The sequence below is a fragment of the Hyla sarda genome, chromosome 6, assembly GCF_029499605.1.
Source record: "Hyla sarda isolate aHylSar1 chromosome 6, aHylSar1.hap1, whole genome shotgun sequence".
NCBI classification, from domain to species: Eukaryota; Metazoa; Chordata; class Amphibia; order Anura; family Hylidae; genus Hyla; species Hyla sarda.
The window spans coordinates 118,165,756-118,192,552 of NC_079194.1; the positions used below are offsets into that span (position 1 = coordinate 118,165,756).

Consider the following 26,797-nt stretch of genomic DNA (forward strand, 5'->3'; position numbering starts at 1 on the left):
GGGAACCCCAGAGTCTTAGCTGTTGTTGCTGGATGGAGCAGAGGGGTAAATATTTTTTTTCTTCTTTATTTTCATCCCTACTCAATCAGTTATTGTTAGGTAAAAACCTGAGCCTTTAAAAAATAAATATGGATCCATATTAAAAGGAAAAAAAGACATTATTGATTCTGAGTGTGACTGGTGAGAACATTTGCTTATTCTTTCCACAGGACCTGGAGAATCAGATGCATATAGCCGAGCAGCGTAGAAGAACTTTGTTAAAGGACTTTCATGATACATAAACGGCTAAGGCATTTTCCCTAGGAAAAGTGAGCGCATGTCATGGCGTGAAGAGGAATTGATGCTGCAAAGAAACACAGTAGCTCTGAGGAATGTGAAGAAAGTCAAAGAATTAACTTTTCTTACCCCGCTGGTTAATTTTGGAACGTGGTCCGTTCGTATTTTTTTTCCTTCTTTGCAATTTTTTTTTAAAAGTCCCAGGCACCTTCTTTTACCTGAGTAGATGCTGTAAGCAGCATACCGTACCAGACATTGCTCCTTTCCATGTTTTTTTTTTCTTCCTTCTTTCTCTTTAACCCTTCTTGTGCTCCACCAGCCTGCTGAGAATTGCTTGGGCAGTAGAAGGGTCGAGCTTCAGTTTTTTGTTTTTCTTTATCTTCTTTCCCTTTGTTCCGGATGGCAAGTGTTGGAAAAGTAGTTCAATTTTTTGAATGGCTGTTAATAGAATTAGATTATGCAAACTGTCATTTTGAACTGTTGTACAATTATACAGAAAAAAATAGAATTACAAAAAATAACACTTTTTAAAAACTAACTCGCCAGGGAGTTTTTTTTCCCCCCTCATGTCTATACATACACTGTTGCTGTACCATGGATGGAGTGAATTACGGATTACTGGATCTTAATGTTCAGATCTACTTCATCTGTCCATTCAGATGGGTAAGGTGATTTTCTGTTTGCCACACAAGAAGAGACAACAATAAATCAGTGCAAGTTGAGGTTGTTTTGTAGGAAAGTAGGATAGCTTAAAGCATTTTTTTTTTAATAGAAAATATTTCTGCAACAAATCTACTGCATATGAATTCACTCTTAGCCCGTCGTGTCAGGAGCTACATGTCCTGCTGCAGCCAGTGATTTCAAGCCACCCTATATTCATAATGCAAGCTAAGGGGCAGTGTCAAGGCTCAGCTGGGATTGGTGATAATGCAGTCATTGGTAACCACAACATCTAAGTAATTTACCAAAGTAGAGGGATCCCTCTGTCAGCCCATCTCCTTTCCTGCAACATGATTATGGGTGGTGATGGCTTGCTCTGACAGCAGGGGACTTTATAATTTCCCTGAGGACTACTGTTGTAGTACACCCATTAGGCCCTGACAGTGCCTAATACAGTGCCTGACAGCATTATGTTGATGCACTGTAATACAGACCTTTTTCTGTATATTATACAAATAATGGAATGTCCCCTAGTAGGATTAAAAACAACTTTAGTGAAATAGATCTAAAAAAAAATTTTGGTTATAGTTGGAACTACCCTGTCTGTTATTACATTAAAGTATAAAGTTATCACACAATTTAACTCAGTGAATGCTGGAAAAAAAGAATAAAAGTCATGATAGCTGTTGCTTATGTTTCCTCCCAAAAACCTCCCCTCCCATCATGATACCAATAAAAGATATAGTTTGTCCCAAAAAAAAAAAAAAATCATCATACTGTCCAGCAACAGAGAAGAATTGGGTGTGTGTGTGTGTGTGTGTGTGTGTGTGTGTGCATATATATATATATGTATATGTGTGTGTGTGTGTGTGTATATAATATATAGTGTGTGTGTGTGTGTATGTATATAATTTTTTTTACTTCCTGGTGTATGGGGTGTGGGATTTTTTTTATTTCTTTTATTTTTTTATTTTTTTTACATATACACACACATGGGAATACCATGTTCATACAGTTTTTGTTTTTAAATTGCACTGACTTGCAATGTTAACACATCCCATACACCAGGAAGTAAAAAATAAAACTGTTCTGTTTATACTATTTCCTAAAAAAGTGATTACTATGACAGTGTCCCTAAAATGGTACTAATGAAACCTACAGCTTGTCCTGTAAAAAACACAAGCATTCACATAGCTCAATAGAGTGCCCCCTCCCCCTAGCATTCTATGGTGGACTAATTGACTAGGTAGTGACGTAAGATGGACAATACCAAGGAGTTGGAAACTCCCTATAGTTATGGCCCCCTTAATCTGTTAAACAGCAACGCACAATAAGGACAGTATGGTAAGTTATCGCCTTTTGTCATTCTCAGTGTTGCTGGAGAGTAGAGGTCGGGTTCCCATATTCTAGAAAAAAAAAGTCCCTCTACTGAGTGTGAGTGCTCTTACTGTTTTAAGCATTCTGTACTCTTCTAGTCTTACAGTTTGGGCTTTGTATAGCATTTTCTAAATCTTTTTCTAAACTTTTTTTTTTTAATTCACTTTTTCCATTGTTGCCATGAGCCTCGGATGCAGAGATGCAACTGATTTCCTGGAATGTTAAGAGATCACCGGTACTGAACAAATGTTTACACCCTGATCTAGTTTTCCTTCAGGAATCCCATCCTTTGAAACCATGTGATTACAGTTGGCACGATGTCTGTTCCCCAACTGGTGACAATGCAAGGATGTTTGGTGGCTCCAGCAGCCAGATTTTAGTGAATTCTCGCAAGGACAAGGGCTTAGTTTGTAAATGAATATATAATAACAAGATCCTAGTCCTCAAGTACTTCAACCAAAAACAGATGTACATTGGATATCGGGTAAAAATACCTTTGAATAACACACACCTAAAATAGATCACCTATAGGCATTCAAATATTACAATGAAAATATACCGTATATACTCGAGTATAAGCCGACCCGAATATAAGCCGAGGCCCCTAATTTCACCCCAAAATCCCAGGAAACGTTATTGACTCGAGTATAAGCCTAGGGTGGGAAATACATCATCCCCCCTCCCCCCGTCATCATCCAGACCCCCGTCATTAACACCCTCATCATCATCACCCTGTCATCATCCCCCCCCCCTTCATCATCACCCTGTCATCACCCCCCCCCCTTCATCATCACCGCCTGTCATCATCCCCTTGTCATCATCCCACACCTCCCCTTCTTCATCATCCCCTTGTCGTCATCCCACCCCCCCCTTCATCCCCTTGTCATCATCCCACACCCCCCCCTTCATCATCCCCTTGTCATCATCCCACACCCCCCCTTCATCATCCCCTTGTCATCATCACCACATGTCATCAGCATCCCCCCCCCCTTCATCATCACCGCTTATCAATGTCTGATACAGTGGTCTTCAACCTGTGGACCTCCAAATGTTTCAAAACTACAACTCCCAGCAAGGGAGTTGTAGTTTTGAAACCTCTGGAGGTCTGCAGGTTGAAGACCACTGCGGCCTTCGACATAATCCAGCCCCCCCTCCCCTCTCACCCCCTTTAGTTTTGTACTCACCTCCGCTCGGCGGGACAGTAGGGTGCGCTGGTCCGGTGCTGCAGGACTGTCCGATGGGGAGGTCGTCCGGTGGGATAGTGGTTCCGGGCTGCCATCTTCACCGGGGGGGGCTCTTCTCCGCGCTTCGGGCCCGGAATAGAGGCGTTGCCTTGACGACGACGCAGAGGGACGTTGGTAATGAACGTCCCTCTGCGTCGTCAAGGCAACGTGACTATTCCGGGCCCGAAGCGCGGAGAAGAGTGAAGATGGCAGCCCGGAACCACTATCCCACCGGACGACCTCCCCACTGGACAGTCCTGCAGCATCGGACCAGCGCACCCTAACGTCCTGCCGAGCGGAGGGGAGTACAAAACTAAAGGGGGTGAGGGGGGGGGCTGGATGATGTCGAAGGCCGCAGTGGTCTTCAACCTGCGGACCTCCACAGGTTTCAAAACTACAACTCCCAGCAAGCCCGGACAGCCGATGGCTGCCCGGGCTTGCTGGGAGTTGTAGTTTTGAAACATCTGGAGGTCCGCAGGTTGAAGATCACTGAGGGCGGAGAGTTCACTCGAGTATAAGCCGAGGGGGGTGTTTTCAGCACGAAAAATCGTGCTGAAAAACTCTGCTTATACTCGAGTATATATAATGTGTAGTAAAAATACAATGACACTAACATGACTGAATCCTATTTTACCTTATATATGTGTTTATTAAAAAAAAAATTAATTCTTGGTCGCTCTTCATTGGGGGGGACACCTATACTGATAGGTATATGCGCTTGCCACTAGGAGGCACTGACACTAGGAAAAAAAGTCAGTCAGATCCTCCCTGGCAGGATATTAGTTTTAGCTAGTGTAAGTAGGAGGCAAGAAACAGGTCTGGGAGCTCCCCAGACCTGGTCTTTTTTTTTATTTTTTTTAAATAATTTTCTAGTAAGGGCTGTTTAGTTTTCTTGGGGGCAGTGGTGGGTTTCTGATCCCACGCGGCCAGGCGCTTCCCCGGCGGGGGTGGAGCTGGCCACGTCATTCTACATGTTCCCCAGCCCTCTACTTGTAACAGCCGCTGATCGTGTGGCTTGGCACCCGTTCATGCGGTTGGGTGATGGAGGGGACGGCTGCTTCTTCTATAGGTTCACTGGCCCCCCCCTCGTGCCCCTTACAGTATGTGGCCGTCTCTGGGGATGGTGTTTCCCCAGTGTGCTCCCTCCTTTCCGGCAGGCTGTGCTATCTCCAAAAAACATTTAACACTGTTCACTTATCCCATTTGGTGGGGATTGGCATCCTCTTGTGGCCAGTGGTATTGCACCCTTGACTTTTCATTGCTTCTTGTGAGCTCCCCCTTGGGGCAACCATTCGCTATTGCAGCCTGGGTCTGTCAAATCTGTTTTTCAGTTTCAATATCTGCAGGGTCCCCTTTCTAGGGACAGTATTGGGGGGGGTCGCCTTATTTCCTTCAGTCACCCTGTGTCAGATGCCCTTGTAGGATTTTTGCATCCTAAGGACACTGTCAGGTTTGCCTGTCACCCATCAAGGGGTTGTTCTTGTCATCTCTTACAATATGATTCCCTTCTCCTCATATGGCAGCATCCATGGCTAGTTCTCCGGATCCTCACATCTAGTGTGAGATCTCCATGGAAATGTCCCTGCGTTGGCATGGGTGGCAACTGATCTCATTATGGCAGACTGTAGTCTCACCTGTCATTCATCTCTCAGTTGCCGCGTCCGTAGTCTACTATGGAACCATACCAGTAATCCAGACAGTGGTCTGCATGTTTTCCTCCGCCACCTGTCACTCACCACATAGCTGATGAATCTACGACTGGAGTGACCCAACGTGTCCTATGGACCCTATTCGGGGTAACGGGGGATACATTACCCGGCTCCTCAGCCTCCCCCGATCTCCCAGGGGGGTGGGGATACTATCCATAGCTCCTAGGCCTACCTGCCCTTCCACAGGCGAACGGAACAGTGATCCCCCTATCTGGCTGTCCCCTTTTAGTCAGTGCCTGGAGGTGTACTTGCTCAGCCAGACTGTTGTCTGCCTCCCATCTCTGGGCTGCTGCGGGCATGGTCAGGTTTCCCGTACCTCACTGCTGGTGTACGGAATCTGCATGAGGGTCCCTGCAGGTCCTTGGGACTGATGCCAGCCAGACTTTTGTCTTCTGGATCCCCTGCACTGCCAGGTCGCCCGTTAGTTCGGCCACACTCCTGTACCTCACTTTCCTTGGGCGAGCGATTGAAGGGGTGACCATGTGTGTTTGGGAATCCTATACCAGTCAGCCAGACAGTTGTCTACATGGTTTACTACTATGTCGGGTCACCTACCATACACTTCCACACTGGACAGAAGTTACTGTAACTCACTACCAATGTGTAGCTTGGAGTGATACAATGCACTACATACTGGGTCGCGGGGTCTCCTCCTTTACCAGGCCTCTCTCAACCCGTTTGCCGCTCTTTTGCCTGAAGGCTAGTAACCCATTTTTGGTGTGGGGTTCTGAATGCAGAAACCGGGGTGGCCATGGTCCCTATGCCAGATAGCCAGTCTGTGACTGCATGGTTTTCTAATCAGTCAGGTGACCTCCCCCATTCTTGCCTCTCCTGCAGCTGCTGTCCAGTTTTCCATGTGAAGAGTTTCTCGGTGGGTTCATGGGACCTTTTTATGCCTGTCAGAATGTGTCTGCATGTTTTCTTCCCACATACCTCCTTCATCTCTTGCATCTACAACAGCAGTCCTGGTGTGTGGCACCATTAGGAGATGGGGTGTGGATGTTTTCTGCAGGTTCCATGGTCTTTCACACCAACAGCTGCACTCTGTTCCCCTTCTCAGGGTGCCCTGTTGGTCTGCTAGGGGCATAATTGGGACACACCGTTGGTTTAGAGCCTGTCTTCCATTCTGCCGTACTTTTGGATGTCTGCGGCTTCTTTCGCGTCTGCAGCCTTGATACCCCACTGCCATTGTGCGGAAACCATGTCTGTGTCCCTGCGTATGCTAGGCCACTCTGCACATGTAGAGCCCACCTTCCTTTCTTTTAAGTGGGGTGTTCCTCTGGCCTTCCTGTGATCTTGTTTCCACAGGTCTTCAGCGATTGAGCGCACCTGTTCTGGCATGAGGCCTGAGGGGGCAATGCTGTCAGTTCAGCCCTTGCCAATCTGGTCAAGGGTTTCACCACGTTGGGATGTTCCTCCCAAAGTTTTGGTTGCTGTTTGTGTGCTTCTTACTTGCATTTGTAGTCACGTCTTTGTATCATTTGCCCAGCGCCAGTGTCCAGAATTCTGATCTCCCCAGGGACACGTATTTGCTCCCCAAAACCTTGATATGATGTTGCAAGGTTCTTGAGGACTACATCCACCCAGTACTTTGTCCCCTTGCCTTCAGGCGGCATTTCCCTGCTTCTATAGTGCCTGGTGCACTTTGACAATATCCCTCCCACAGGGGGGACTGAGATCAGGCAGCTTGGCATGGTCGGTGCCTGAGTTTCTCGCATCCACCCTTTGATTTCCCCGCCACTATATAGGTGGGGTACCTTGTTGGGCCCTTGTTCTTTTTCCTGAGAGCAATCAGCAGAGCTGCACACTTGCAGCCTGGCTCTCTGCCTGTTTCTTGGTTCTCTACTGCTGCTCAGGCAGACTTGGCTTTCTCCTCTATTGGAGGAGTTTTGAAATCTTGTCTGGCTCGGCGACAGCCGGTCTAGCACAGTCTGTTTGGGTGCTGCCATTTCTCTCCTCCCTCGGTGCAATCTCCCTGGATGGGTGCGTTTCACTCTTCCCTTTGTCAGTGTCTGTTGTGCTACACTGACACTGATCTTCTGGAGTACCCTTTACTTTCCCCCTCCATTCCTGTCCTGATGGGATGTTGCTTCGGAGTGCTTTGGTCTGCTGGGGGTCCATGTCTGGCTAGTCACCTTGTCTTGGACACTATCCTAGTATGATGTGGCGTGCCTTCTTTTATGGGTTGGCCCTTCTGGTTCCTTGGGCCTTAGTGATGGTTGTGGTCTCAGGCAGGTTAGCTCCCCTGCCCGGTCTCCTCCGTGATCCTTTTTTTGGGGCAGTCTTTTTGTACCGCACATCTCGTCTCGACATAGAAGTTTGTCACCCGGAGCGTTTCGCGGACGTTGGGTTTACCGACTCTACAGGTGGCTAGGGAACCTCCATTTTCCATGTCGGCCCCTCCGGTGCTCCGGGATGCTCCTTTTAGCCATTTATTATGTGTACATCTTCCAGGTGACCCGGGAGATTCCAATTCCCATGTCGGTCGCTCTGGTGTTCCGGGATGCCCCTTTTTAGGGGATTCCGCTCCTTTTTTGAGGGGGGCCGTTATTACTGCAGTCTCCTCCTTCGGGGTCCAGGTACTTCCGAGATGGAGGGCGTTATGGTCCTATGGATCACGCTAGTCATCGAGCTTATTTCACCTCCCAGGTGCTTGCGGCAGGCCCATGGGATGGGAATTTTGGGTCTGCAGTTGTTTACGTCGATTTATTGCACCAGGCCTCTCTAGAGCCGGTTTCCATCTTTCTTTCTTCAGGTGGCTTTCTGGTCTCAACCTCCGTTGCTCGCCTTCTGCTCAGGCGTACGCTGTTCTCCCTGGCGTTTCTTCTGCCATGTTCTCTTGAATCGGTTGACTCTGGATGTGTTTCTCTTGTTGTTCCTTGGAGTTGATTTCCTAACGGGATGGTTCCAGCTCATCTGGCTTCCTGGTCTACTTTTTCTTGTGTGTGTCTCTCTCTCTCTCTCTCTCTCTATGGCCTGTGGGTCTAGAGTCTCTTCATAGAACGGTCTTGTCCTTTTGGTGTCCTAGTCCATATCCATGGCCGAGGGTTCTTCCGGGAGCTAAGTTTGTGGGCCTCGGTTGTCTCTGCCCGGGATCTCATCTGCAGGCCTTATGGTCAAGGGGGGTTCAGTCTCTGGACGGATTCCCTTTTTCTAGTGGTTGTTCTTCCCACCCTAGGTCACTGCTTTGGTTTGACCCATCAGTATAGGTGTCCCCCAATTAGGGATGTCCCGATACTAGTATCTGTATCGATACTATCCATTTACATGGTATCGGGGACTCGTTTAATGTCCCCGATACCTGTTGCAGCTCCGCTGCCCCGTTCTCCGGTCCTCCCGTCCGCTTCATAGTGTTCCATGGAGGAGCATGTGACACACGTCACTCCGCCTCCTCCCCTGCGCCCAGCGTAACGCTACGGAGGAAGTGGAGTGACGTATGTGTCACATGCTCCTCCATAGGACACCATGATGCGGACCGGGAGGACGGAAGAATGGGACAGTGGAGCGGTAGCACCCGACGGAGGACAGCCGCAGGTGAGCTGTGTGCTGCTGCTAATGTCTATAGGGGGGCTTGCTGTCTAAAGGGGGTCCCTGCTGCTAATGTCTACAAGGGGGCTTGCTGTCTAAAGGGGGGCCCTGCTGCTGCTGTCTAAAGGGGGGGGGGGGGCGGCTGCTGTCTACAGGGGGGGCCTGCTGCTGCTAATGTCTGCAAGGGGATACTACCTACTATTAAAGACAATCTTACAGCAGTCACCTGCACTAACTTGAATTTACAGGTAGACAGTGCAGGTGCCCCGTTTTCTACCGCTGCTCACCATGTGATAATCTGTCTAGCCGCCAATGCAAATTCCCTGTTCTGTCCAATGGAGAATAGAGAAATCTTGGCTCATACTACAGCAGCCGCCTCCATTGTACACAACAAGGGCCCACATATCATACGGTAAACAGCGCCAGAAACCTGGTCACCCTGGTGTCAGATTCCCTTTAAAATATAAGTACTCCTACTTGGTATCGGCGAGTACTAGAATTAAAGTATCGGTACTCGTACTCAAGCTTAAAAAAATGGTATCGGGACATCCCTACCCCCCAATGAAGAGTGACTGAGAAAACGAGATAATTTTTTTTTATTGGGGGACACCGCACACTAACATTTATGTATTTATTTTTTTGTTTGGATACTCTCTTCCGGCTCTTCGATTTTTCTCCGGGATTATTTTCCATGGTCCTTTTGGACATGTTTCTTTGTCTGCTTCTCCCACTGCTTTTTGACGAAACTGAATATCTCACTTTCGGTGGGTGGGTATATCCTGCCAGGGAGAAGCTGACTTTTTTTTTTTTTTTTTTTTTCCCTAGTGGAAGAGCATATACTAATCAGTATGGGTGTCCCCCAATGAAGGCTACGAGAAAGAGATTTTATGGTGAGCACAAAAAAAATCTTTTACCTGATATCCACTGTACATCCATTTTTGGTTGAAGTACTTGAGGACTAGGATCTTGTTATTATATATAATTTTTCTCCACACCTGCGGGTACAGGTGTACCTAGTTAACCTTGTACTAATTTTGTTGTTGAGGTTTTCATTCCCTTTGGTATCCCTTAGTTTGTAAACTCCCTATAGTCGTGGCCCCCTCATTTGTTGTAAACAGCAATACACAATAAGGACAGTTTGGTAAGTTATCATCTTTCATCATTCTCAGTGTTGCTGGGCAGTGGAGGTCAGGTTCCCACATGAGCTCCAATTCCCACATGGCTATGTGGCGTGGTCGAGAATTTACTATTTCCTTGACAGCTGGTAAAGGTCTCCCCATATGCTGTACCTGACAGTCATTTTTGAATGTGCCCCTCTAATGATTAATTTGTGCCTGGTAAAGGCTTTGTGGTGCTTTGTCATACATGTTCAAGGATGATGCCTTTTAAAGACACTGAAAGTTGTGGACAGAGTTTACATTTGACTATAAGGAACAGAACTCTCCCTTTATTGGGAAACTGCAAAGCAGTTCTTTGAGCGTAGTTGATTTCCTTTGTCTGTACTTCAAAAACATACTATTACAGAGTTTCTTAACACCATTGTGGCATTGCTGGAGGCCTACACTTCTTCTTTCCATAACCCATTGTCCAAAACTTGTAATACCTGGAGGCTTGGGGAAAAACACTTGACCTGTGATCAGTGGAAATGTCAGCATGATCAGTCCCAGCCCTACAGTCATTTGTTTTTGGTATGGGAACGAGGCAGTTGCCTACTGGTGCATTTGGTGAAGGGACAGTTTTCCTCCAAGAACATTAGTGCCATTCGTGATATTGAGGCATGGATTCATGTGGCCCCAAAACTAATCACCTCATCCTTTTTACATGAAGCTTGTTATAATGCCCAAGTCAGGGAGGGTGTTTATTCCATTTAATTGTCTTCCCAATTGAGGGTGAGGTCACAGTGGTTATTAAATTCCTGCAGAATAATAAAGCATCAGACCCAGATGGTTATTTTGAGGAAATGTTTTAAAAACTGTTGTGGAGCACATTAATAGATTTTATCCACTGGTCCTCTTCCCTATCACTCTAACCATGCTTACATTAAAGAACTCCACCCAAATAAAATTATCTTTTATATAGCTATAAATGTTAGTTATATAACTGTGCAGTGTACAAGTGTAAGGGTGCTTTCACGCCACGTTTTGTTAAATACGGTTCCCGAATATGGTTTGGAGGAGGGGGCGTGGCTTAATCGCGGCGCCCGCACTCAGCCGTATTCGGGAACCGTATTTAATGTATGTCTATGAGCCGACCGGAGGGAACCGCAGCCTCCGGTCGGCTGCGTTTTCGGCCGTATGTCAACCGCGTTTTTGCCTACGGTCGGGAAACCGCATACGGCCGAAAACGCAGCCGACCGGAGGCTGCGGTTCCCTCCGGTCGGCTCATAGACATGCATTAAATACGGTTCCCGAATACGGCTGAGTGCGGGCACCGCGATTAAGCCTCGCCCCCCCTCCTCCCAACCGTATTCGGGAACCGTAAGTACAAAACCTGGTGTGAAAGCACCCTTACACTTGTACACTGCACAGTTATATAACATAACTAACTCTTATTGTATCAGGTACACACACCTCCCTTATCAGCTTCTTTAACCATGTGACTTGCTAAGCTCTCTCATAGCAGCCCCTCCTCACACAGGAAATAAGTGCAAGGGCTCATGGTTTGTGTAATTTTTTTTTTCTGCAGCATTCAGCTGGACTTTTATGGGGGTCCGATTTTAAATCAAATCACTTGGGATGCACTGTGGATCATGGTGAGCGCGTGTGTTTATATACAGTGGTCCCTCAAGTTACTATATTAATTGGTTCCAGGACGACCATTGTATGTTAACCTGTTAAGGACGTAGGGCGTACCTGTACGGCCCTACGCCTGATCCCGGTGTTTAAAGCGGGGTCACACTGGGTCAGTCCCGGCCGGTAATGATAGTGCCGTGCGCTATTAACCCTTCAGAGGCGGCGGTCAAAGTTGACCGCTGCGTCTGAAAGTGAAAGTAAATAAATGCTTCCCGGCAGCTCAGTCGGGCTGATCGGGACATCGCAATAAAATCGCGATGTCCCGATCAGCTAGGGCTTACCTTGCTCCGTCGCGTCCGATCGCCGTTTGATTGCTCCAAGCCTGCATGGCTTGAGCAATCGAGCCCCTATCTCGCTGATCCATGCAAAGCTATGGCTTTGCAGGGATCAGAGTAAAAGATCAGTGTGTGCAGTGCTATAGCCCCCTATGGGAGCTATAACACTGCAAAAAAAAAAAAAGTTAACAAAGGTCATTTAACCCCTTCCCTAATAAAAGTTTGAATCACCCCCTTTTCCCATAAAAAAAAAACTGTGTTAATAAAAATAAACATATGTGGTATCGCCACGTGCGGAAATGTCCAAAGTATAAAAATATATTGTTATTTAAACCACACAGTCAATGGCATACACGCAAAAAAATTCCAAAGCCCAAGGTAGCGTATTTTTGGTCACTTTTTACATCATGAGAAAATGAATAAAAAGCGATCAAAAAGTCCCATCAATACAAAAATGGTACCGATAAAAACTTCAGAACACGGCGCTAAAAATTAGCCCTCATACCGGCCGTAAGCGGAAAAATAAAGTTTTATAGAGGTTAGAAGATGAGAATTTTTATGTACACATTTTCCTGCATGTAGTTATGATTTTTTTCGAAGTACAAATAAATCCAACCTATATAAGTAGGGTATCATTTTAACTGCATGGACCTACAGAATAATAAGGTGTCATTTTTACCGAAAAATGCACTGCGTAGAAACGGAAGCCCCCAAAAGTTACAAAATGAAATTTTTTCTTCAATTTTGTTGCACAATGAATTTTTTTTCCGTTTCGCCATGGATTTTTTGGTAAAATGACTGTCACTGAAAAGTAGAATTGGTGGCGCAAAAAATAAGCCATTATATTGAATTTTATGTGCAAAATTGAAAGCGTTATGACTTTTAGAAGGTGATGAGGAAAAAATGAAAATGGAAAAACCCTGCGTCCTTAAAGGGGTATTCCAGGCCAAAACTTTGTTATATATCAACTGGCTCCGGAAAGTTAAACAGATTTGTAAATTGCTTCTATTAAAAAAATCTTAATCCTTCCAATAGTTATTAGCTTCTGAAGTTGAGTTGTTGTTTTCTGTCTAACTGCTCTCTGATGACTCATGTCCCGGGAGCTGTGCAGTTCCTATGGGGATATTCTCCCATCATGCACAGCTCCCGGGACGTGACATCATCATTGAGCAGTTAGACAGAAAACTTTAGAAGCTAATAACTATTGGAAGGATTAAGATTTTTTTAATAGAAGTAATTTACAAATCTGTTTAACTTTCCGGAGCCAGTTGATATATATATAAAAAAAGGTTTTGCCTGGAATACCCCTTTAACCCCTTAAGGACTCAGGGTTTTTCCGTTTTTGCACTTTCGTTTTTTCCTCCTTACCTTTTAAAAATCATAACCCTTTCAATTTTCCACCTAAAAATCCATATTATGGCTTATTTTTTGCGTCGCCAATTCTACTTTGCAGTGACATTAGTCATTTTACCCAAAAATGCACGGCGAAACGGAAAAAAAAATCATTGTGCGACAAAATCGAAAAAAAAACGCCATTTTGTAACTTTTGGGGGCTTCTGTTTCTACGCAGTGCATATTTCGGTAAAAATTACACCTTATCATTATTCTGTAGGTCCATACGGTTAAAATGATACCCTACTTATATAGGTTTGATTTTGTCGCACTTCTGGAAAAAAATCATAACTACATGCAGGAAAATTTTTACGTTTAAAAATGTCATCTTCTGACCCCCTATAACTTTTTTATTTTTCAACATACGGGGCGGTATGAGGACTCATTTTTTGCGCCGTGATCTGAAGTTTTTAACGGTATGATTTTTGTTTTGATATGACTTTTTGATCACTTTTTATTCATTTTTTAATGTTATAAAAAGTTACCAAAATACGCTTTTTTGGACTTAGGAATTTTTTTGCGCGTACGCCATTAACCGTACGGCTTAATTAATGATATATTTTTATAGTTCGGACATTTACGCACGCGGCGATACCACATATGTTTATTTTTATTTTTTTATACACTGTTTTATTTTATTTATGGGAAAAGGGGGGTGATTCAAACTTTTATTAGGGAAGGGGTTAAATGACCTTTATTAACACTTTTTTTTTACTTTTTTTTTGCAGTGTTATAGGTCCCATAGGGACCTATAACACTGCACACACTGATCTCCTATGCTGATCACTGGCGTGCATTAACACGCCTGTGATCAGCATTATCGGCGCTTGACTGCTCCTGCCTGGATCTCAGGCACGGAGCAGTCATTCGTCGATCGGACACCGAGGAGGCAGGTAAGAGCCCTCCCGGTGTCCGATCAGCTGTTCGGGACGCCGCGATTTCACCGCGGCGGTCCCGAACAGCCCGACTGAGCAGCCGGGATACTTTCAGTTTCACTTTAGAAGCGGCGGTCAGCTTTGACCGCCGCTTCTAAAGGGTTAATACCGCACATCGCCGCGATCGGCGATGTGTGGTATTAGCCGCGGGTCCCGGCCGTTGATTAGCGCCGGGACCCACGCGATATGATGCGGGATCACGGCGCGATCCCGCTTCATATCGCGGGAGCCGGCGCAGGACGTAAATATACGTCCTGCGTCGTTAAGGGGTTAAGACCATAACTCTATGGAAACCTGGTAATGGGTTCTGAAGCCACCAAAATGTCATCCAAAAATAGGAAAAAGTGAGGGTTAAAGAAAAATAAGTACCGTAGACATCTAATATAGATAAAGCAAGTCCTTACATATAAAACTAAGAAAGATCTGTTGGAAGCTGTAAATCACTGTTTATGTAGAGGAAAGGAGCTTCTTCAGGGTCCTGTACAGTACATGCAATGTCCTAAAAAAGTAAAATGGAGCTGCCCTTACCTGGTGTCCGGAGGAGTAGCTACCCCTGGTACAGGTAAAGAGCAGTACAGAACATGTAAGACCTCCCTATACTGTAGGAGGCTCTACCAGACTGGAATTCAGTGCATACGCTTCAGTAATACAGATGTTTTACCAGTGAATGCCCATTCTGATTGGTCAGATCTTCCATTGACACGTTTCACAGATCTGGACTGTCTGTAGCATTGTATGTTGAATCTGGTTTCATGTTACAATGGTCCAGAAAAGACCATTGTACTGTATGTTGAGGCCATTGTAAGTTTGGGGTCACTGTGCATGTGTGTGGATAAAAAAAAAAAAAAGATATCTAACCATTTTTGGCTGGATATTGCCTTTTAACTTCTGAGGAAACTATGCAATGGCTCGCTCCTTGTAAGTTCATACGGACCCATCTCCCTCATTAACCATGACCTAATGGCTATGAGGCTGGGATACCTAATTCCTCCATGAGTGGAGCACTCTCAAGAAGGATCTGTTAAAAAGGAACTCTACAATTACAAATCTCTATAAGATCCTAACGTAAACATTCCAGCACCACTCCCTGTCAGATAAATAACTAATTTTAGTGGCCCTAGATGCCAAAAAAGCTTTTGTAAATGTCAGATGGGACTAGTTGGGTGCAGTGCTAGTTATAATCGGGGTCACTGGGGCATTCCACACCTTTTGGTAAAATCTATACTTCACTTATGTCCCAGATTTGTAGCCAGATATTACTGAAACCTCAGAATGTGACCCACCTCACTTCTGCCTTTTATTTTATATAGCAGGGCAAACAATCCTAAATCTCTCTCCAAAAACTAATATTGAACAAATTTGGCTTTCCTAATAATATGGGCTACTACCTCTCTTGTTTTGGGTCCATCCTTAAAATGTCCCAAGGTTGTGAGAATAGCTATTTCCTATAGAGGGAACCTGTCCGGTTATTCTGCTGCGTTTGTCAGTATATAGTGTAGTTGACTGTACCTGGTACCACCTCCCACCTGCAGAGGATTGACAGGTCTCTATGCACAGTGGTGGGGAGACATCTGTCAATCATCTGTGGGTGGGCAGCTAATGAGTTGTGGTGATGCTCCTCTTGCAGCACTAGGCGCACGCAGCATACGTCTACATGTAAGTGCTTAGTGAGGACAACAAACTCATTGAGGACAGCAGAAGTGGCTCCAGGTTTCCTATTTTTCCGCCCGGTTATTTATCTCACGTCCTGTTGCTGTGTTCTAATTTCTTGGTGCCAGTCTTCCCCCTACTAATAACAACCACATGCCTTCGGTCCCTGTCTAGCCGAATTGTAGATAAATTAGGTGTCATCCATGGAAAAGCATTGGGATTAGTGCATGGAGATTGCACATTCAGTGATGGGGAGAGGTGGTGTGCAGCTATTTATAAGCAGAGGGTCGTGCCACCACTGAGCTGAAAACTGTGTGGGTTTTGACAAAGACCAGCTCCTCGCACTGTTATCTTGGAGGGAATGCGCTTGCTTCTTAGGCTCTCAGCTTTGTTTTGATAAATCCAAGATTGCAGATATTTTTAGATGCAGCCTATGTACAGTATGCACCAGCCCCGGCTCATTCACACAAGCCACCCACCCTCCTGCTTTCTGGTTGTAGCTGTTTCTAAGAAAGCTGTGTGACAACCAACAGCTTCTATATAGTAAAATTCCAGAATGATGTAGCATTTATGGATATGTTATGTATTACTATATGTATCTAGAACAAAGAAAGAGAGCAGCTGGCACTACTACCCCCAATATCTGTGGACATTGACAGAGCCATAAAGCAGCAATATTCAGGAGTCTAGGAAAGCTGTGTATCGGGTAGTATAGCTGCTAATAACGTATAGATATTAACCATTTTTCTGCACTAAGTAGTTGCTGTAAATGTGCAACATGGTGATGAAACAGACACTAAAGCTGGGTTGACAGTAAGGATCGACCAATATCGATTATTTTAGGGCCGATACCGATAATCTGCAACCTTTCAGGCCGAAAGCTGATAACTTATACCGATATTCCAGTATAAGTTATCGGCTATTCCCCAAATAATCCCCCCCAGCCCGCAGATCAATGATTTAAAGCGGGCGCTTTAAATCAATGAACTGCAGCGGCTTTTGCGGGGCCAGAGACCGCCGCCGCCACACGCTTCTCTCCCCCTGCCTGTCATGAGGTCCTCCTTAGTCCAACCACCACCGCTGCCCCATTGCCTCCCCCATCCCCACTTTTATAATTACCTGTTGCTGGGGTCCGTGCTACTTCTGGCTCCGGCGTCGTCCTGAGCTGTCACTGTACGCAGTGACTGTGACGGCGTGTTGAGGACGTCGCAGGAGCCAGAAGTAGTGTGGACCCCGGGAACAGGTAATTATAAAACCGGGGAGGCAATGGGGCAGAGGTGGTCTCTGGCGGGGCCTTATCGACAAGGGAATTGCCGATAATGTCCAAAATCGATAATATCGGCCAAACCGATAATTGGTCGATCCTTAGTTGACAGTCGGCCTTCCATGACAACACATCTGAGATCTGAGAGAACCTTTTGCCACGGCTAACAATGAGCATAGTGTCACATAACCACTTTTGTTTGCATAGCTCAGTGTTTCCCAACCAGGGTGCCTCCAGCTGTTGCAAAACTACAAATCCCAGCATGCTGTTTGGGAATGCTGGGAGTTGTAGTTTTGATCCAGTCTCAGTGATGTCTTATAATACATTAGAGCAGTGTTTCCCAACCAGGGTGCTTCAAACTGTTGCAAAGCTACAACTTTCAGCCTTTGGCTGTCCAGGCATGCTGGGAGTTGTAGTTTTGCAACAGCTGGAAGGACCCTGGTAGGGAAACACTGGCATAGCTGTGTTGAATCTACTCACTTTAAAATTTTGTTTGACAATTTGAAATGGAGAGTTCCCACGACACTACACTGGGGCATATGTCCGCATACTGATCGCCCGTTTATGCCACAAGTAGAAGTTGAATTTAACCTAAGGTCACATCTAGAGATGAGCGAACTTACAGTAAATTCGATTCGTCACGAACTTCTCGGCTCGGCGGTTGCTGGCTTTTCCTGCATAAATTAGTTCACCTTTCCTGTGCTCTGGTGGGCTGGAAAAGGTGGATACAGTCCTAGGAAAGAGTCTCCTAGGACTGTATCCACCTTTTCCAGCCCACGGGAGCACCTGAAAGCTGAACTAATTTATGCAGGAAAAGTTATCAACTGCCGAGCCGAGAAGTTCGTGACGAATCGAATTTACTGTAAGTTCGCTCATCTCTAGTCACATCCATTGTAGCCAACTAACTCTGGTGCGAAGGACTGGAGCAGTGGTACTGGTAGCGCCATTAAGGGTGTATCCACACCTACAGTATCCTGCACATATTTGATGCCGCTGTCCGTCATTAGTATACGTGCCGCTGTCAGTCATTGGTATACACGCCGCTATAGCACACACAGATTCTTTTGCGCTGCACACTCAGATTGGTTCCTTGTCCACATTGGGGCTCGTAATTAAAATTCACATATCAGTATATTTTTGGAGCGGGGGAGGACAACTGAGTACTCAGAGGAAACCCATGCAAACAGGGAGAACATACAAATTAGTTGCAGATGCACTGCAAGGCTAAAGTGCTAACCACTGAGCCTCCATGCTGCTGTCAGTCATCAGTATACACACTGCTATTTGTCATCCGGATACACGCCGCCATCAGTCATCAGGATAAAAGTAGCTTTCAGTCATCAGTATACACGCTGCTATTTGTCATCCGGATACATGCCGCCATCAGTCATCAGTATACACACTGCATTTTGTCATCCGGATATATGCCGTCATCCGTATAAAAGTAGCTGTCAGTCATCCGTATATATCCCGCTGTCAGTCATCCGTATACACACCGGTGTCAGACATCTATTTCCACTCCGCTGTCAGTCATCAGGATAAATGCCTCTGTCAGTCATCAGGATGCACGCCGCTGTCAATCATCTGTATACATTTGCTGTCAGTCACCTGTATATACTGGCTGCCAGTCATCTATAAACAGGCTGCTGTCAGTCATCAATATACATTTACTGTTAATCATAAGGATACATTTGCTGCCAGTCATCAGTATACATTTACTGTCAATCATAAGGATACATTTGCTGTCGGTCATCCATATATACACACCGCTGTCGGTCATCCATATATACACGCCGCTGTCAGTCATCCATATATACACGCCGCTGTCGGTCAAACATATATACATGCCGCTGTCGGTCAAACATATATACATGCCGCTGTCAGCTATCAGGATACACGTCGTTGTCAGTCATCAGGATAAAAACCGCTGTCAGTCATGAGGATACACATCGTTGTCAGTCATCTGTATACATTTGCTTTCAATCAGACATGTATACGCTGCTGTCAGTCATCTGTATGCATTTGCTGTCAGTCATCCATATATACACGCCGCTGTCAGTCATCCGTATATACACGCCGCTGTCAGTCATCCATATATACACGCCGCTGTCAGTCATCCATATATACACGCCGCTGTCAGTCATCCATATATACACGCAGCTGTCAGTCATCCATATATACACTGCTGTCAGTCATCCATATATACACGCAGCTGTCAGTCATCCATATACGCACGCCGCTGTCAGTCATCCATATATACACGCCGCTGTCAGTCATCCATATATACACGCTGCTGTCAGTCATCCATATATAAACGCAGCTGTCAGTCATCCATATAAACACGCCGCTGTCAGTCATCCGTATATACACGCCGCTGTCAGTCATCCATATATACACGCCGCTGTCAGTCATCCATATATATATATATATATACGCCGCTGTCAGTCATCCATATATACACGCCGCTGTCAGTCATCCATATAAACACCGCTGTCAGTCATCCGTATATACACGCCGCTGTCAGTCATCCGTATATACACGCCGCTGTCAGTCATCCATATATACACCGCTGTCAGTCATCCGTATATACACGCTGCTGTCAGTCATCCGTGTATACACGCTGCTGTCAGTCATCCGTATATACACGCCGCTGTCAGTCATCCGTATATGTACGCTGCTGTCAGTCATCCGTATATACACGCCGCTGTCAGTCATCCGTATATACACGCCGCTGTCAGTCATCCGTATATACACGCCGCTGTCAGTCATCCGTATATACACGCCGCTGTCAGTCATCCGTATATACACGCCGCTGTCAGTCATCCATATATACACGCAGCTGTCAGTCATTCATATATACACGCCGCTGTCAGTCATCCGTATATACACGCCGCTGTCAGTCATCCATATATACACCGCTGTCAGTCATCCGTATATACACGCTGCTGTCAGTCATCCGTGTATACACGCTGCTGTCAGTCATCCGTATATACACGCCGCTGTCAGTCATCCGTATATGTACGCTGCTGTCAGTCATCCGTATATACACGCCGCTGTCAGTCATCCGTATATACACGCCGCTGTCAGTCATCCGTATATACACGCCGCTGTCAGTCATCCGTATATACACGCCGCTGTCAGTCATCCATATATACACGCAGCTGTCAGTCATTCATATATACACGCAGCTGTCAGGCATCCATATATACACGCTGCAGTCAGTCATTCGTATATACACCGCTGTCAGTCATCCGTATATACACGCTGCTGTCAGTCATCCGTATATACACGCTGTTGTCAGTCATCCGTATATACACGCTGCTGTCAGTCATCCATATATGCACGCCGCTGTCAGTCATCCCTATACGCACGGCGCTGTCAGTCATCCCTATACGCACGCCGCTGTCAGTCATCCCTATATACACTGCTGTCAGTCATCCATATATACACGCAGCTGTCAGTCATCCCTATACACGCTGCTGTCAGTCATCCATATATACACGCCGCTGTCAGTCATCCATATATACACGCCGCTGTCAGTCATCCATATATACACTGCTTTCAGTCATCCATATATACACGCCGCTGTCAGTCATCCATATATACACGCCGCTGTCAGTCATCCATATATACATGCCGCTGTCAGTCATCCATATATACACGCTGCTGTCAGTCATCCATATATACACTGCTGTCAGTCATCCATATATACACGCAGCTGTCAGTCATCCATATACGCACGCCGCTGTCAGTCATCCCTATATGCACGCCGCTGTCAGTCATCCCTATACGCACGCCGCTGTCAGTCATCCCTATATACACTGCTGTCAGTCATCCATATATACACGCAGCTGTCAGTCATCCATATATACATGCTGCTGTCAGTCATCCATATATACACGCCGCTGTCAGTCATCCATATACACATGCCGCTGTCAGTCATCCATATATACACGCCGCGGTCAGTCATCCATATATACACGCTGCTGTCAGTCATCCATATATACGCTGCTGTCAGTCATCCATATATACACGCTGCTGTCAGTCATCCATATATACACGCCGCTGTCAGTCATCCATATATACACGCAGCTGTCAGTCATCCATATATACACTGCTGTCAGTCATCCATATATACACTGCTGTCAGTCATCCATATATACATGCCGCTGTCAGTCATCCGTATATACACGCCGCTGTCAGTCATATATACACGCCGCTGTCAGTCATCCGTATATACACGCCGCTGTCAGTCATCCATATATACACGCCGCTGTCAGTCATCCATATATACACGCCGCTGTCAGTCATCCGTATATACACCGCTGTCAGTCATCCATATATACACGCTGCTGTCAGTCATCTATATATACACCGCTGTCAGTCATCCGTATATGTACGCCGCTGTCAGTCATCCATATATACACGCCGCTGTCAGTCATCCATATATACACTGCTGTCAGTCATCCATATATACACGCCGCTGTCAGTCATCCATATATACACGCCGCTGTCAGTCATCCATATATACACGCCGCTGTCAGTCATCCATATATACACGCTGCTGTCAGTCATCCATATATACACTGCTGTCAGTCATCCATATATACACGCAGCTGTCAGTCATCCATATACGCACGCCGCTGTCAGTCATCCCTATACGCACGCCACTGTCAGTCATCCATATATACACGCCGCTGTCAGTCATCCGTATATAAACGCCGCTGTCAGTCATCCGTATATACACGCCGCTGTCAGTCATCCGTATATACACGCCGCTGTCAGTCATCCGTATATACACGCCGCTGTCAGTCATCCATATATACACCGTTGTCAGTCATCCATATATACACCGCTGTCAGTCATCCATATACACATGCCGCTGTCAGTCATCCATATATACGCTGCTGTCAGTCATCCATATATACACGCTGCTGTCAGTCATCCATATATACACGCTGCTGTCAGTCATCCATATATACACGCTGCTGTCAGTCATCCATATATACACGCTGCTGTCAGTCATCCATATATACACGCTGCTGTCAGTCATCCATATATACACTGCTGTCAGTCATCCATATATACACGCAGCTGTCAGTCATCCATATATACACGCTGCAGTCAGTCATCCATATATACACGCTGCTGTTAGTCATCCATATATATACGCCGCTGTCAGTCATCCATATATACACGCCGCTGTCAGTCATCCATATATACACGCCACTGTCAGTCATCCATATATACACTGCTGTCAGTCATCCATATATACACCGCTGTCAGTCATCCGTATATACACCGCTGTCAGTCATCCGTATATACACGCTGCTGTCAGTCATCTATATATACACGCCGCTGTCAGTCATCCGTATATACACGCCGCTGTCAGTCATCCGTATATACACGCCGCTGTCAGTCATCCGTATATACACGCCGCTGTCAGTCATCCGTATATACACGCCGCTGTCAGTCATCCGTATATACACGCCGCTGTCAGTCATCCGTATATACACGCCGCTGTCAGTCATCCGTATATACACGCCGCTGTCAGTCATCCGTATATACACGCCGCTGTCAGTCATCCGTATATACACGCCGCTATCAGTCATCCGTATATACACGCCGCTGTCAGTCATCCGTATATACACGTCGCTGTCAGTCATCCATATATACACGCCGCTGTCAGTCATCCATATATACACTGCTGTCAGTCATCCATATATACACGCCGCTGTCAGTCATCCATATATACACGCCGCTGTCAGTCATCCATATATACACGCCGCTGTCAGTCATCCATATATACACGCTGCTGTCAGTCATCCATATATACACTGCTGTCAGTCATCCATATATACACGCAGCTGTCAGTCATCCATATACGCACGCCGCTGTCAGTCATCCCTATACGCACGCCGCTGTCAGTCATCCCTATACGCACGCCGCTGTCAGTCATCCCTATATACACTGCTGTCAGTCATCCATATATACACGCAGCTGTCAGTCATCCATATATACACGCCGCTGTCAGTCATCCATATATACGCTGCTGTCAGTCATCCATATATACACTGCTGTCAGTCATCCATATATACACTGCTGTCAGTCATCCATATATACACTGCTGTCAGTCATCCATATATACACGCCGCTGTCAGTCATCCATATATACACTGCTGTCAGTCATCCATATATACGCTGCTGTCAGTCATCCATATATACACTGCTGTCAGTCATCCATATATACACTGCTGTCAGTCATCCATATATACACTGCTGTCAGTCATCCATATATACACGCCGCTGTCAGTCATCCATATATACGCTGCTGTCAGTCATCCATATATACACGCCGCTGTCAGTCATCCATATATACACTGCTGTCAGTCATCCATATATACGCTGCTGTCAGTCATCCATATATACACTGCTGTCAGTCATCCATATATACACTGCTGTCAGTCATCCATATATACACTGCTGTCAGTCATCCATATATACACGCCGCTGTCAGTCATCCATATATACGCTGCTGTCAGTCATCCATATATACACGCCGCTGTCAGTCATCCATATACACATGCCGCTGTCAGTCATCCATATATACACGCCGCGGTCAGTCATCCATATATACACTGCTGTCAGTCATCCATATATACGCTGCTGTCAGTCATCCATATATACACGCTGCTGTCAGTCATCCATATATACACGCCGCTGTCAGTCATCCATATATACACTGCTGTCAGTCATCCATATATACGCTGCTGTCAGTCATCCATATATACACGCTGCTGTCAGTCATCCATATATACACGCCGCTGTCAGTCATCCATATATACACTGCTGTCAGTCATCCATATATACACGCCGCTGTCAGTCATCCATATATACACGCCACTGTCAGTCATCCATATATACACGCAGCTGTCAGTCATCCATATATACACTGCTGTCAGTCATCCATATATACACTGCTGTCAGTCATCCGTATATACATGCCGCTGTCAGTCATCCGTATATACACGCCGCTGTCAGTCATCCGTATATACACGCCGCTGTCAGTCATATATACACGCCGCTGTCAGTCATCCGTATATACACGCCGCTGTCAGTCATCCATATATACACGCCGCTGTCAGTCATCCATATATACACGCCGCTGTCAGTCATCCGTATATACACCGCTGTCAGTCATCCATATATACACGCTGCTGTCAGTCATCTATATATACACCGCTGTCAGTCATCCGTATATGTACGCTGCTGTCAGTCATCCGTATATACACGCCGCTGTCAGTCATCCATATATACACGCCGCTGTCAGTCATCCATATATACAGGCCGCTGTCAATCATCCATATATACAGGCCGCTGTCAGTCATCCATATATACGTACCGCTGTCAGTCATCCATATATACACGCCGCTGTCAGTCATCCATATATACACGCCGCTGTCAGTCATCCATATATACACTGCTGTCAGTCATCCATATATACACGCCGCTGTCAGTCCATATATACACGCCGCTGTCAGTCATCCATATATACACGCCACTGTCAGTCATCCATATACACGCCGCTGTCAGTCATCCATATATACACCGCTGTCAGTCATCCATATATATATATATATATATATATATATACGCCGCTGTCAGTCATCCATATATACACGCCGCTGTCAGTCATCCATATATACACCGCTGTCAGTCATCCATATATATATATATACGCCGCTGTCAGTCATCCATATATACACGCCGCTGTCAGTCATCCATATATACACCGCTGTCAGTCATCCATATATATATATATACGCCGCTGTCAGTCCATATATACACGCCGCTGTCAGTCATCCATATATACACGCCGCTGTCAGTCATCCATATACACGCCGCTGTCAGTCATCCATATATACACCGCTGTCAGTCATCCATATATATATATATATATATATACGCCGCTGTCAGTCATCCATATATACACGCCGCTGTCAGTCATCCATATATACACCGCTGTCAGTCATCCATATATATATATATATACGCCGCTGTCAGTCATCCATATATACGCCGCTGTCAGTCATTCATATATACACGCCGCTGTCAGTCATCCATATATATATATACGCCGCTGTCAGTCATCCATATATACGCCGCTGTCAGTCATCCATATATACGCCGCTGTCAGTCATCCATATACACATGCCGCTGTCAGTCATCCATATATACGCTGCTGTCAGTCATCCATATATACGCCGCTGTCAGTCATCCATATATACACGCCGCTGTCAGTCATCCATATATACACGCCGCTGTCAGTCATCCATATATACACGCCGCTGTCAGTCATCCATATATATACGCCGCTGTCAGTCATCCATATATACACGCCGCTGTCAGTCATCCATATATACACGCCGCTGTCAGTCTCATGGACCATCAGAAGATGACATTCCTGTCAATCATCCGCTCTCAGTCTCGGGGAGGATTCTTCCCGTCTCCAAGTAACCGCCCTCCTGGTCCTCCCGTGACGTCACCGGCTCCGCCTGCAGGTGTCGATGTAGCAGGTAGCACGCGCAGTTACCAGGGTAGCGAGCGCGGCCCCGGCTCCTGTCAACCAGTTCCTCAGGCCGGGTTAGGGATGGAGGCTACTGGGAACGGAGCACCGGGGACCGGGAGGATATCTCCGACACCCGATGAGGATTCCCCGCCGCTGAACAGGGACAGGCTAGCCGGCATACAGAAGGGGAACAGCGTGTGCTCCCGCTCCTACTTCGTGGTGGTGATGGTTTTCGTTCACGTCTATATCCTGAATGTCATCGCGCTGCTTCTCTATGTTTACTACAGCAACGGCAGCCAGGACGGTGCGGACACTACGGGGGGACCGACCGCTGCCACCTCCAGCGCTCCTGCCACCTCCACACCGGCCCCGGAGCACAGAGCTCACCTCAGGAGGGAGGACGGGAGCGGGCCCTACAGCTACCTGCCCCGGCTGGAGGGCATCAAGGTGAGGAACAGCCCGGGGTCACGTGACCTCTGCAGCAGCAATTAGGGTCTGGGAGCTGTATGACCTCGGCTGTCAGGAGAGAAGTGTCATGTGACCTCAGCTGTCAGTGCTCGGGGTCATGTGATCTTTGCAGCAGATGCTTGAGGCCATGTGATCTAAGCTGTAAAGTGAAACATGCTGAGGAACCTTTAGCAGAATTAGTCAATTACAGGGGAAGCGTTTCCCATAGCAACCGATTAGATTTTGGCTTTGTTTCCCTAAGGCTAAATTTCCACTTGTTTTTTTTTTCTGGCAGTTTTTGGATATCTGCCACTGCAGTTTTTGAGCCAAAGTCAGAAGTGGATCCATAAGGGAGGAGAAGTATAAGTCCTTCCATTATATTTCCTATTCCTTTTGAATCCACTTCTGGCTTTGGCTTAAAAACTGCTGTGGCAGATATCCAAATACTGCCAGAAAAAAACCAAGTGGAAACTTAGCCTAAGGCTTTTATAAATGTCCAACTTTAAGAGTATATTCTCACACTATGGGATCGCGCCCAGGAATTCTGTTGCATGATCCTATACATTGGTGTGAATTGGTCTATTGCTCACCCAATCACACTGTGGAATTTCAGCCGCAGAAATTCACATGGTGAAAGAATTAACGTGTTCATTCTTTTGGCGGAATTACGTGCAGACTGCATTACCTTCAATGGTGATGG

General features: G+C 46.1%; 2 protein-coding genes and 1 long non-coding RNA gene across 4 annotated transcripts in view; 2 read left to right on the forward strand and 1 right to left on the reverse strand.

The window, feature by feature from the left end:
• Positions 1–825, forward strand: part of ARIH2 (ariadne RBR E3 ubiquitin protein ligase 2) — a 42,671-nt gene extending 41,846 nt beyond the window's left edge. For both annotated transcript variants that reach the window (XM_056524819.1, XM_056524818.1), the window contains exon 15: positions 210–825. In XM_056524819.1, coding sequence (XP_056380794.1) covers positions 210–281 — 72 coding nt within the window. In that variant the 3' untranslated portion in view covers positions 282–825. The remainder of the gene's footprint in view (positions 1–209) is intronic.
• Positions 596–26,291, reverse strand: LOC130276028 (uncharacterized). The gene is made up of 3 exons (XR_008844991.1): positions 26,038–26,291; positions 857–952; positions 596–714 (listed from the first exon to the last, which is right to left on the reverse strand). It is a non-coding gene; the product is annotated as an uncharacterized LOC130276028 (long non-coding RNA).
• The window catches only part of P4HTM (prolyl 4-hydroxylase, transmembrane), an 87,656-nt gene continuing 86,509 nt past the window's right edge, over positions 25,651–26,797 (forward strand). Inside the window, exon 1 of the mRNA XM_056524817.1 lies at positions 25,651–26,097. Coding sequence (XP_056380792.1) covers positions 25,732–26,097 — 366 coding nt within the window. The 5' untranslated portion in view covers positions 25,651–25,731. The remainder of the gene's footprint in view (positions 26,098–26,797) is intronic.